Genomic DNA, 13,838 nt, shown 5'->3' on the forward strand with positions numbered 1-13,838 from the left:
GTCTGACTTTGACATGATGCGTTTAGTGACACAGACTTCTCTCTTAGGTTTATAATCATAATTTTTATCCACTGTTTACATCCCGATTTTCCACATCTGACTTATGAGATAAGAGAAATTATGACATTTCTCTTGTCAGCGAAATTAAAGCCAGATAAGATACAACATGACTGTTCAGACTCCAGACGTTTTGAAAACAATCGGATACGTATCCGAATTAGTACCACATATGGGGGTGGCACAGATCGGACTATTTGGGGGGTGAAAAGATTGAAATTAGACCATTCAGACTGCCTTGAAAAAGTCAGATATAGATCACATATAGATTATAAAAAAAGCAGATTTGGATTGTATTATCCTTATACTTAAGGTTATCCAACTATGAGATTCTCAAACTGTTCCCTGATTAAATATGTTAAAACATCCACTCAACTTAAACCGTCAAACCTTGGAGTTTCTCAAATTAAACCTTAAACAATAGTCCCAGTTTAAGTTTAATGACACTAGAACTACCTGTGAGACCTTAAAACTTTGTGATTTGATCTTCAGTCCAATACCTTACATCCGCTAGAAGAGATCACCCGAAGGTCAGCAGGAACCCGGTCTCCACCTTTAACCTCCACCAGGTCTCCCAAGACAACAAATTCTGCGTTGATCTGCAACTTCTCCCCCTCACGAATAACCATCGCTTGCTGGCATGTAGATAAATACGAAGAAAAACTGTCAGGAGGAGACAGGAAATCTTGCACAGAGAGAGGATTTAGTAAGATGAGGAGAGAGATGTTTAAAAAAGAGCTGCCAGAGGGGGTAGTAGTAAATTAAAAGCTGATATGGAAGAAAAGGAGGAAGACGAAAAAGATAGGTAAGGGAAAGAGGCAAAGGAAAGGGAGGGGGAAAGCATAAATAGATTAAAGAATTAAGCAATCGAAGAGCTGGAGGTGGATAACGAGAGGGGAGTTTTTATGCAAACACACTCACAATCCAGAGTTGGCTCAAACATTTATTTTCCTTTGTGCAAGCTTATTAGGTTTCCACTCAAGTGAGTGTGTAAGCCCTACTTGAGGGATAGCTTATTGATTCAGAAAGCTCTGATACTACATCAGTCACCTAATGCATCACCGTACCTGTGGCACCATTTTCTTGAACGAGTCCATGATGCGAGAGGTCTTGGACTCTTGGAAGTAGGAGAAGCACCCAGTGATGATCACCACGGCAGCCAGCACCACGCCCAGATACAGCTGAAAGAAAACGGAGGCGAGCCACAGGGGACACAGCGTCATTACCTGCTTAATGGACTTCATTTCAGGCATGCTAAAGCACAGAAAGCATCTTTAAATTGCTCAGAACTTAATGCTAAAGAGAAATCTAATCCTTGCAAAAGTATTCATAACCTTTGACCACTACCAGAGTTTGTCACATTAACACCACAAACTTATCACTATTTTAACCAACACAGCGTAGTGCACAAGAATGAAGTGAAGTAAATGTTTTTTTGGGGGGCAGGGGGTTTCAAATAAAACTCTGAAAAGTGTTTTGTCCATTCAGTTTCACTCTGTTTATTTTCAGACGATGGATTAAACATTGCTCTGTAATGTTCAAATCTTGGGATATTGTTCTACAACCTAATTAAAACTTCATCCCTGGCCTGTCTGGTGCACCCCTTGGACTTCATGATGCTTCTTATTCCCAATGTTCTCTCATTTTTAAGGCCACCACAGAACAGCTGCATTCTGCATCATTTGGTACATTTTCAGCTGGTGAGGTTCGCTTTCACACTGCAGTGTGTCAAATGAACTAAACTCTTTGAAAAACATCTTCCCCCTCCTCACCTGTGGGGGCGCTGCACCAAGAATCACTGAAGTAAACGACACAAAACCTCTGAAGAAGAGCGCAACATCCTTCATAACGAAATGTAAACAAAAAGAGTATTTTCATATTTTAGCTGCATGATGATTCCTCTTTGGGGTTTGGTAAATGACCTCAAGCTATTTCTCCTGCTAGCCCTGGACTTTCACATTTGTTTTCCTGGCATTTACCCAGGATGCCATGCATTGTAGTCTGCTTCCTGCTTTTGGAGGAGTCTCAGCTTGGAGTCTCACCGAACCGCGCCAGAGTTCACCTCGACCAAACAAAAGTTTTGGTTTTATCAGAGTTCAGTTATGAATTCACACCTCCCCAAAAAAACCGTATTTTCTGAGTAAAATAACAAAAGTTTACTGTTAAGGGAATTTTTTAATTGAATGGGTTCAATTTAAAAGTAAGATCAAGGGGGATTTTTTTTTATTTTTTAATGAAAACTGTGATGATCATCATTTTCCTTTCACTTCAGAATTATCCACATATTTATGTTTGGTTGTCAAATAAAATCCCAGAATAAACATTTTAGTTCAAAGGGATATGAATTTTTCTACAAATCGCTGCAGCTACAGAAGTTCACAAGCATCTGTAGAATTGAATTTTTTGTCATCTTGACATTCAGCTTTGGTCCAAGAGAGCATCTGTCTGAAACTGTGATCCGTTGGGCCACCAAGAGCGTGACTGTTGCTTTGTAGTCTTGTATCATTTTCAGAGATATGTTCTGGCATATTGTTGTTTTGCTTTTGGTATCTATTTTCAGCAATGCAGCGAAAAAGCTTCTACGGGTTCATCTCTCACTGATACAAACAAGACAGCCAGTCAGTCTGGATAAAAGCGTCTCCAGCTGGTGCACTCTCTGCCTTGGACTGTTGGAAAATAAAAGTCTTAAACCATGAGAAGTTTGCTTTTTCCATGGTGCTGCTTTTATTTGAGTGCAATAACAGAACATTCTTGCCGTTTCCCTCTTGAAAGACTTATTTTTTTTTTTTACTGTGGATGCGCAAATGTTCTGAACCAGGAAATAAATCTGTATCCTCAGAAAATCCCCTGTCACAGTTAGCATTTGCCACAAATATAGTGTTTTCTTTGCAGCTTCTGGTTCTGTTTTGTCCCTCATGGCATTTGCAGATTTTTTCCTCTTTATTTTTCCCTCTACTTGATGTGAAGGAAAACTGCTTCCGCTCACCTTCTGTGCAGAATCGTAGGTGCTACATCTGTCCCGGCAGGTGAGTTTGAGCATTTTAAGCATGAAACAGCCGATATGCAAACAACTAACATGAAACTTAAAACTCTGCATATAATTATCCAATTTAAGGACAATTTTCAACACCGGAAAATGTCAGAACACTTTTATCACTAGAGAATATGCTTTTATCCGACAATAGGCATATGCGAGGCTCTGTGGGAGATGATTTTAATCTTAAATAACTGCCTGAATTTTACAAAGTGTCAAAGCTGCAGTCAGTGAGGGCTTTGAAGCAGCTCACCAGAGCATCCAGCTTTACACACTCAGTACTGAACGGAGAGATTTAATCGCAGGGAGATAAAGGTTATCGTGATCGTGCACGGCTGTATCTACTGTATGTTATGCAATGGTTTAATGCTGACTGGAGAATAGTCAGAGCTGAATGATGATTGCGTTATGACTCAGAGCCATAAGGTGCAGAATGAGTGGTGATTACTTTATTTGCTCCATGGTTGGCATGACTAATTTTCCAAAGGTGTGCCAGGAATTTTCTTTTTTTTTTTTTTTACATGTCACTCATTGAGAACAGGGAGGAATCAGGGACAGTTCTCACACTGCAGACAGTCAAAACCAGGAAAACTTTTAAAGCAGGGGCACCATGATGAGGTTGCTTTGGGTTCAAAGCCTCGGCCTTTTTGCTGCGTATCTTCTAATTCTCTTTCTTGTCAAAATACTGTTCAGTAAAGGCCTCTAGTGCTTATAAAGCCTTTAAATAACTAAAGAAAAATCCAAGAGGCAATCTTTATTGAGAGATGTAGGAAAAAGTGAAGCTGCTGAATGCCTTCAAGTATGTTATTTTGTAATCATTAGAAGAAAAGAGCTACCCATCACACTCCACCCTAAGTTAATATTGCATATTTATGTCTTTTATTTAGAATGATGTAATTTTCCTGGGTATCATATTACCAGCTGATGTTTAGTCAAAGTCACATCAACATGTTTTTATTAGTCTCCGGGAGAGGAGTGTGTGTTGAACAAAGGGCATTGCTGCAACACAGAATGCAAATAAAAACAAACTAAGATTTGCTGCAAAAATAAAATGATATGCATTAAAATTTTGTGCTAATTCTGAAGACAAACAACATAACCTATAGACTTATTATAAAAAGACTGTCCATTTGTGTTTGTGGTTGTTTATGTCCTGCTTTATCCATTAATAGTCATTAATAATTACTATATATTAAAATTCAATCATAAATAAAGATCTTTTTTGCTGATATCCTGTCAAAATTCATGTTTTATGTGCTCAATAATGCAAAGTCTTCTATGACAGAAGAAAGTCTGTGTTATAAACTTTCTATAACAGACAGACTTTCTTTGTTACTTTTTTTTAGTAACAAAGAGCCATAAGGTGCAGAACTTGCTTGTCAGAAAAGTGACTAAATAGATAAGGTCATTAAGTTAACACTTGGCCACGCCCCTCCATGTATCTTGGTCCCGCCCACTTTCGGGGACGTTTTTGAAGAATTGTCTGGGTGTGAGGCTACACATTAAAGTTGAAGAATTGCCCCTTTTCGGACCTTGAAGTGTGCCTTCAAATATTCAAACAGGTGAGCTTGTAAAACATTAGATGCATACCAATTTCATTTTATTTCAACTACTATAATATATATAACTGATGGTAACCGAAGCTACTTTAAAAAGCATTGTTGAGGTTTTCTGCCAATTTGCCAATGTTATTTATAGCCACACTGAATGAGCTCTCTTCTAAAAAATGTTGGTCATGCATAGCAAAATATGTTATGTTCTGCAAACTAATAGAGAGTGCTCATTTGCAGATGGATTTTGGAGACTGCAAAGCTCACACGTTTGCTCTCACTAAACCGGCAGCATGTAGAGAGCATCATACATTCAGGAGCTGCACCTAATGCATGGGGAGCTAAAAATTTTGCATTTAATGGGAGAAACCTTCCACAAGTGAAGGCATTATGGTGTATTGTTAGAATTGTCAAGCAATTTTGTTCAATAATCCTCTGAATATGTTGAGTAAGTGATGGTCCCTGACAGCAGGGAGGCTTGTTTAATAACCAAACTATTTTAGTGAAAAGTTATTCTATTGTAGCATCTTGCTGAAGCATTTGTGTCATTAATAGACTAAATTTTCCTGGGATAATTTAGCTCATGCTGGAGCTACAGTTTCTCCACTTAAGATGGCAGAACAAAACACTACTGGAAAAAAATATAGTGCTTCCATTTTTATTTTATTTTTTTACTGGATTTCTGGTCTTGTTCATCCAATTTCATTAGGTTTAGGTAGAAAAAGCTTCATAAGTCTCAGGGTTGGACTAGACTGATAGGTTTGTGCAGAAAAAGTAACAGTCTGACTTTGTATATGAATGTTTAATTGAGCAAAACTATAACTATAGCCATGTCCATTCACGCAACTTTGAGCAATTTATCTGAGTAGATTTATGATTTTTTTTGTAGGAAACAAGAAAGAAGATAATTTATTGTTTTATAAATAAATAAACTGCAATTAAAAAAAATTAAAATAAAGCCAGGATGTTGAAACTAAACTCAAAGTTGATTGTTTTGCCTTCAAGCATAACATTGCCTGTCTAATGGTGTGTTAAACATGACATGTTAAACCATGCACTCCAATAAACCCGTGAAGACATGCGCTACGGTAGCAACAAGATGTTAGCATGAGATAGTTTTCGTCATGGAAGTTGTAAGGTGACCCTGGGTAAATCGAACAGATGCTTTATGTCATCGAGGTCTGGGTAATTTGGAGGCAAAGTCAACACGTCAAACCCATTGTTGAGATATTTTTATTTTCTGTCAGGATCTTTTATCCAACTAAAAGTGGCCCCAGCCATCAGGGAATGTTATTAACAACAATGCTTAGGTAGGTGGTTTGCAAGTATGGTAAGTGTGATACATAACTCGAGCTTTTCCCAGCGGAAAAACCTTATTCATCACAATCAGGTCAGGCCACCTTCTCCGTTTCCTTTCTGGACTGATTCAAATGTTCAGATGCCCACTGTTGGTGGACAGAGGTTGGCATGGAAACCCAGACTGGTCTGCGACTATATAGCCTCACGTAAACTATAATGTGCTGTATTTAGAGTACTGACTTCGAGCTCATTTGTTTTACTGCACAGGTCAGCCTTTGTTCTCCATGTACATCGATGACCCATCATTCCTTCCTCAAACTGCTTGACAGATGTAAACCCTGCAGACCAGGAACATCCCACAAGAGCAGCAGTTTTGGAGATGCGCTGACTCTGATGTCTGTTTTTTTGCAATCTGGCAGCCATAATGTGTATAGCATGTTATCACTGCAAAGTGAGAATAGTTTCTTATTCTTCAAAACTTTAATAAAACACAATTTGCACAAGTTTGTCTGAAAAATGTAACCATAAATAGAGATATGCTGAACCAGTCACGTGGTTTCAGACTGGATCAGGTGTTAAATAAAAACAAGGGATAAAATATAAATGTATATTTATTCTAAAATTTATGTTATTCCAAATAGGAACAGTATCTACAGTTAAGTGACGTTGTAGTCAGACTTCTCTCAAAACAACACACCTGTGCAAATAAAACTGTTGCACAACATATATATATATATATATATATATATACATATATATATATATATATATATATATATATATATATATATATATATATATATACATATATATATATATATATATATATACATATATATATATATATATATATACATATACTTGCATTTGATTTACACAGCCTGTTAAATAATAAATAAGGTGGATAAAATAAAATAAAAGAAAATAGAAAAGAAATGCCAAATCTCTTTCTTCACTTCTCATTCTTTAAAATGTGTTTTCGAAATATCAGGTCAGGACATTAATCGTTTAATACTCAAAACTACGATGGTGAATTAGGACCATAGTAGAAAGAAAAAAAGGAAGTCATTTCAGCTGAAAAAGTCAAAAATTTTAGATTAATCTCAGAAATTTTTAAGAAAAAAAAAAGCATGGAAATGTCTGAATTTCAAAAGTTGAAAATAGAGTCTCAAAAATTGGAGATTTTTTGAGTTTCAAAAGTCAAAGATAATCCAGTTTTGGAACTTTGTTTTTTCCTTTTCCTTGAAAATTTTTTTGAAAATTATGACAAATTTTTGCGTTTTAAAATTCAGACATTTCCTTGTTTTTGTTTTTTTTCCAGATTTTGTTTTTGCGAATGTTTACTCCTTTTTTTTCTGTCTACAATTGCCACAGTATGCATTATGTAAAATCTCAGAGGGCAGAAAACCTGATGAGGACACCCCTAAATTAGAGCATGAAGTCACCTGTAAAGAAGATGTATGCTTTGACAGAGCTGCATCTTTGGCAGTGTGAATAATGTGCTAAATGCTTTTACATGCATTTTCTCACGTTGTCATTGACCGGCTCGTCCTCCATAGCCATCTGGATGCTGTAGGCCAGGAAACAGAGTACAGCGCCAATCCACAACAGGATGGAGAAGCCACCAAACAGCTGACGACAGAACTTGACCCACTCTGGGGTGGTGGGAGGCGGAGTCAGCGCATTCGGACCGTCCCTGGCCAGAACTTCTGCAGCTCTGGCGTTGGTCAGGCCCTGAGGGAGAGCAATTTTTAGGGATGAATGTCCTTCTGCTTGCAGTGGATATCTTTTTACAACACAACGGCCCAGTTTCTACCATGGCTTAAAGGCAATTTTACTGCTTCAGCTGCAGAACATCAAGTATTCCTGCCTGGCCTATTTAACACAATAAGCACAATAAACTGGGTGACTCTGCCTGTAAGAGTTCCTTGGCTGGGACTTTATTGAACATTTTACTCAGATGTCATGGTCTGATTTACATAAAATCTCTTTATATACTGTAAATACCTGGAATACAAAAAATGTTATTAGACTTTTGAGGAACTCGCACTGAATTAATTTGTGCTGCCTGAACCTTTATCTGCGCTCCCAGTGATTCTGTTTTTTCATAATCTAACCAAGATAAAATCTGCTTCACTTCACCTGCAAGGCCGCAATATCAACCCTACGGCAAGCAGCAAATGTGGCTACAGCAAAAAGGCTTTGTGATGTGCTTGTATCTGTCCGTGTATGCGATAGTAGGATTTTTTTTTTGATTCTTTTTTTTTTTTGCATCAAAGAATGCAAGTTTGTTTGTGTGTGTGAGGGATTAAAGATGAAGGACAGACCAGGTGAGCCGGGCGCGCCGCAGTGGGTCGAAATCAACCAAAGACGCGCTTGGTCTCAGTTTGCATTTTGCCTTCCGGGGAAGGCAAGCACAGATTACATCTTTATGTGGGATATTATGGCAACTCTTTATTGTGTGCTTGTGTGTAAGTGAAAATACAGGAGCCCTGTGTGTGTGTGCTGTTACCCGTGTCAGGTCCACTCCATAGCGTTTTCCCACTTCATCCACAGATATTTTATGGTCATCCTGCAAGGATAAAATATTTCTTTGTAACTTGTGCTTCGGCTGAACACAAACACAGACCGTATTTGGCAAAGCATGAAATGAAAACTAGTTATGATTCTATAAGGAGTCATTCAGTGTTATATACTATGTGATCTGAAGCTGTATAGCTGCTGCAGAAAAAGCAAAGTCCCACTGCTGCCCAGTCTTACTGAAAAATGCTTTATTCTCAGTTTCCAACTGGGGCCAGAGGCTTCAAATAAATGATTCATGTCTCATGACAGATCAGAGAGGTCAAAGATGTCCGACCCCACTGCATCTCATTGTGCGGAAAAGCATGAGCTTTGTTTTCTGTAAATGTATGTCTGCTGCATTCAAGAACGACGGCTTATGATATTATTCATAAGGCAAGCTCTCCAAATGTACAGAAATGCACGCTTCTATAAAATGATTGTGCTTTGTGAATTTATTCTAATCCAGAATGAGTCACATGTTTACAAAGTCAAAGGGACAATTTTGTCTATCTGAAAGCGCAGCTGGAAAACAGGTCAAAGTGACATTTTGTTCTTGGCAGTATATTGCTGTTTTTCACTGATTGTTATCATTTCTGGAAATAATTTAAATCCTGTCCTCTGTTGATGAAAAGAATGTTTGTATCCAGGCTGAGTGAGAGAGTGTCTGACAGTGAAAATAATGACTTATTTTGTAGAATTTGGTCAAAGAAAACTGGTTTCAGCTAAATAACAGCTGTGAAAATCAGATTAAACAGAAAAATATGGCTATCTGAAGCAGGGTTGAAAACACCTAACATCAAAATTTTCCATGCATATTGAAGAGAACATCTGGCTCAATCCGGGGTGAAAAGTAAACATCATGGTTACATCTATTTATTATTTATTTGCATCATCCATTGCTGAATTGAAGCTAAAATGTGGATTTCACATATCTAACCAGCCACATAGGTACCAGTCCGCTCTCAGTATTCTAGAGCTACATGTAAATTCTCATAGGAATTGTCTGAATTTACATAAACTTTAAAACATAGTTGGCATAATTGTTTTCCTTTTACAGAAGAACTTAAACAGAGAACAAACTCACTCTAGTGGCATTTAATCACATTCCATTTAAGTATAAAGGGCTGCTGTAAAGTAAACTCTCCTGACAAATATTAGCCATTTTCTGCAGGAATTGGCAGAATGTTTCTTCTTCCATCTGGTGAAATGATGTGCAGGCAATCAGGTTTTATTACACACTCAGGTTTTTATGAGGACCTTTTGTTGATCAAATGCAACTACCCTTGTTTAAAACCAAACTTAGACAGAAGTTCAGTGGCACAACCAGTACAACTAAAGGCAGGCATGAAGTTGTTTGCCAAACTTGGATCATTCGAAGGAAAATTTAGGAAATTGTGCTCCTTCAAACTTTTTTTCTCACATTAGGAAAGTTGAGGGAAAAATTTGTAAATAAAGAAAGAAAGTTTAACATGGTCAATAGTGTAGGGGTCTATAAATTACTTAAAGTGTTCAAACACGTTGAAGAGCTTTGAAAATAGAGAAACTCCTGATGGACTTTCAGAACCAGCATATTTTGGTCGCTGCAGTTGAAGTAATTGCAGAAATATAATTTTAAAAACCACCTGCTAAAACTTGAAACTATGTATTTGAAAAATGAGAAAGCATAAAACATGATCAAATTTTCATTTAGCGTGACTCAACAACAAGACGTTCCTTTGATCTTCCAACCTGAGAACATTATGACTGATTGTGACTCTGCGACAACCGTGGACAAATTAGCAATTACTGGAACTCTCTCATAACTTGCTAGTTACTTTAAGGTACTTGTTGTGTTCCAAGTTCACCAGAAGCTACTATGTACTTTCAAGAACTTTCCAGGTACTTTTGTTCCAAAACTTTCTGCTTATGTACCAGAACTTATGTACGGAAAAACCCTTTTCATATGGAGCTTATAGTTCCATAAAATGTTCCCTAAAATCTAAGTTTAAGGGAATGTACCTTAAACTAAATCACCTTGTGCTGCAGTCTGGTTCTTTAAAGTATGCAGTCAATTTTGGGAAAGTAACCAGTAAGATCAAAAAAGGTTCTTGGAAAATAACCTATATGTTCCAGGAACTTTTTTATTGTTAGCCACCTCAAAGCACGATCCGAGACTAGCAAGTAGTGACCAGTAAAGTAACCAGTCATTTGCATAAAAGCTCAAAGAAAGTGTCTTTGGAGTTCCATTAATTACCCTAATTATCCTTCGGAAAAGATAACCAGTAGATTTTATGAAAGTGCTCAATAAGCTCCAGAAAATAAAACACCTAGTTATTTCTGGAAAGTAGCCTCCAAGTTCCAGGAAAGTAGAGGCTGTATAATGGCGTACCACCAAGTAGTAATGCAGACTCAAAATGTTGGGATAATTTTCAGTTATTTTAGATACTAAAGAAAATCTATATTGAACAGTTTCTGTTCTTAGAGACTTTTAGCTTGACTCCTTTATAAGAACTTTTCTCCGTTTCTCCAAACTGAAATCTCCCTGATTGCTGTTTCTGCCTTGTGATATACTGGCCGCCCATAAGTACTCCTAACAGCTGCACTGTCTCATAAAATCTCACTAAGGAACCAGTTTAGTTTTCCACAGCCCAGAAACTCAGCTTGGTGCCTTGTCACTACATCAATAAAAAAAAAGCCTCTTCCAGTAAATGGACAATCCATTTCTCTTTATCAGGTAGGATTTGATGGTTTTGCAATGGAACAGTTTTGTTGATAATATTCCACAAATAACCTGTAATCATGTCGTCTTTGGGGGTCTTTTGAATTTAGAAGTTCGCAGTAAGACGTTAATCAGCAATCATCTCTGGGAATTGCATCAATCTTACAAAATAAACAGTGTTTGTTTTTTCTTACCCAGCATAAAAAAGAACAGAATCTCCCACTTTCTTTACTAACAGAAACTTCAGTCGGCAGGAAGCAATTTGGCCAAAACTCATCTGAACGACCTTGTGTTCTCAAAACATTTAGCTGTTATTTATATTGCGCTATAGCCAGTATTGATCCACCAACAGCTAGAGGTGATTAAAGGGATTTACTGTGTAAAAACAACGGAAACGGGAGGAACTAAATGAAGAAATATATGAAGCAGAGTGATGGAGGTAAAATGTGACAATCACAAAACTCACTGTTGACAGTTTCAAAGGGATTTTCCCCTTTAATCAGATGGAGGCCTACTTTTTATTGACAGGAGTTACTTTATGACACGTGGTGCAAGAAGTAAAACTTAGCCCAGTTTTCATGGGCATCGCTTGGTGGCTTTCTGACAGCACCTCAAAGAACTACAGCTCTGCAAAAGGCAGAAACCGGCACCAGGCTGCTGGTGGCCCACAAATTATTCAGAGTCTTTCTGAGTACAAAGCGGAGCAGCCAGAGGGAGGCTGAGCAGATACAGGAGAACCAGGCCGGCAATGCGCCTCGTCTGCAGCCGACTGCACAGAGTAAGTTGGATTGCCATTTTGTTTACGGGCCACCGTTTTCATTTATAGCCTTGTTAAATAATCTGGTGTCTGTGGCGTAGCACTATTTGGAGATCATTTAGAAGCAGCGGAGATGAAATCAATCACGGCACAGGGGCAGCATGTTTTCTCACCAAGGACACCTCCTTCTTCAGCTCATCCAGGTCCATATCCTTCTTCTTCCTCTTCGCTCCACTCTCTGTCCCCCACTGTGGAAAAATACAGATACAACAAACAGCAGCCTAAACCAAGGACATTTACATTCATGGCAGTATATTACAAGCACAATGGACTTGTGTATGCTGTTTCATTTCAATCTCCCAGCACTATTGGCAAACCATTCACGGAATATGGAAAAGATTTTTTTTTTGTCACAGTGGAAGTTCGTCATTTGCGAGCGCGTGTGTCAGTGTGTGTGTGTGAGTTGGGAACAGTTGGAAGAATGGCGCATCATGGAAATCATCTGCCGCTGTCAGTCTCCTCTTAGCAAGCATGTGTGCATGTCAGTGCAGCAGTGAAGGCGGGAGAATGTGAGGGGAGAGCGTGCACGTGAGTGACACGGTGAAAACCTAATCAAAATAAGAGCCAAAGAGGGAGCGCCGAGCCGGTGGAGAGCCTGAAATGTGTCTGGCATAGCAATTTCCCCCCACTGTGCACGAGGAAGATTACCAGGCTGTCCTCCCATAAAGCTAAATGGAATGAGGCCTGATGGAGAGAATACAGGGAAAATTACAAAATAACGCAGATAAACAACAAGCGTGGAGGAACAAAACTTATTGGGGAGGAGGGCCATTATCCTGGGATGGGGGCTTTTGTTGCTAAAGAATGCTCACGGACTTCATTCCCCTTAAACGTGTTGGGAGCACAACATACAAACAGAGTCTTGTAAAAGTATTTTGTCATGCGACAAACACAAAGTTGCATTTGTATTTATTTTGTATACAACTAAATAAAGCTAGAGAACAAACAACAACGTGAATATTAACAAAGCATGATGATCCACTGCTCAGGTTAGAGAATTTGGGGCAGAAAAATAGAGATAAAGTTTACTTTTGTCAAATGAGATCAAGACTTTACCTTATTTTGCATATTTTCAAAATCCTGACCAGCGTTTGAACGTCACCCTGAACACACCACATGCATGGGAAGATATGGTGGTGACTGCATCATGATGTGGGGATTTATATCTTTCAATACAGATCGAAGCTTATTAGAGTGGAAGAGAAGAAGAAAGAAGTGCTACAAAAACACAAAGTCTTAGCAAGTATTTTTGGTCTAGTTTTGGTAAAATATCTTGAAATAAGACAAAGCTAACTTACAAGTAACTTTTCAAGAAATAGGAGCCGCTGTTTCACTCACTCGTGTATCTCTTGTCTTGGTAGGTCAATCATTTTAAAATGTACTAAAAATAAGTTCCTATATCTTTTTAAAAGATACTTGTAAATTAGTTTTGTCTTTTTTCAAGTGTACCAAGATATTTGCACTAGAATAGACTGAACATACTAGATTTTGTTAAAACATAAATCTGTTTGTAGGACTTAATTTTTTTTTTGTTTACAGATGTTCTTCATGTAATCTAACTGGGATTAATATCTAAATGAAATTAAAAATGTTAGCCTTTAAATGTAGAATGTTGTAAAACAGTTGCAATGTTGCACAACAAATTATTGACTGAAAGCACATGCTACTTTTTTGATTTGTTTTTAAAAAAAACTTGAACTTTACACGTCCTTCATTTTGTCAGTTTATGACCCAAAAAATGCTTATAAATACAGAAATTTGAGGTAGTAGCATGACAGTACTGAAAGTATTGAATTGGTGTGGATACTTTTTCACTTCTAC

At 37.8% G+C, this 13,838-nt stretch overlaps 1 protein-coding gene across 1 annotated transcript in view; it reads right to left on the reverse strand.

The window, feature by feature from the left end:
- Positions 1-13,838, reverse strand: part of atp1a2a (ATPase Na+/K+ transporting subunit alpha 2a) — a 56,113-nt gene that overhangs the window by 42,027 nt on the left and 248 nt on the right. Inside the window, exons 2-6 of the mRNA XM_044135367.1 lie at positions 12,131-12,205; positions 8,453-8,512; positions 7,471-7,674; positions 1,125-1,238; positions 558-692 (exon numbers count right to left, since the gene is read on the reverse strand). Of these exons, the coding sequence (XP_043991302.1) occupies positions 558-692; positions 1,125-1,238; positions 7,471-7,674; positions 8,453-8,512; positions 12,131-12,205 (588 nt within the window). The remainder of the gene's footprint in view (positions 1-557; positions 693-1,124; positions 1,239-7,470; positions 7,675-8,452; positions 8,513-12,130; positions 12,206-13,838) is intronic.

The sequence above is a fragment of the Gambusia affinis genome, linkage group LG12, assembly GCF_019740435.1.
Source record: "Gambusia affinis linkage group LG12, SWU_Gaff_1.0, whole genome shotgun sequence".
NCBI lineage: Eukaryota > Metazoa > Chordata > Actinopteri > Cyprinodontiformes > Poeciliidae > Gambusia > Gambusia affinis.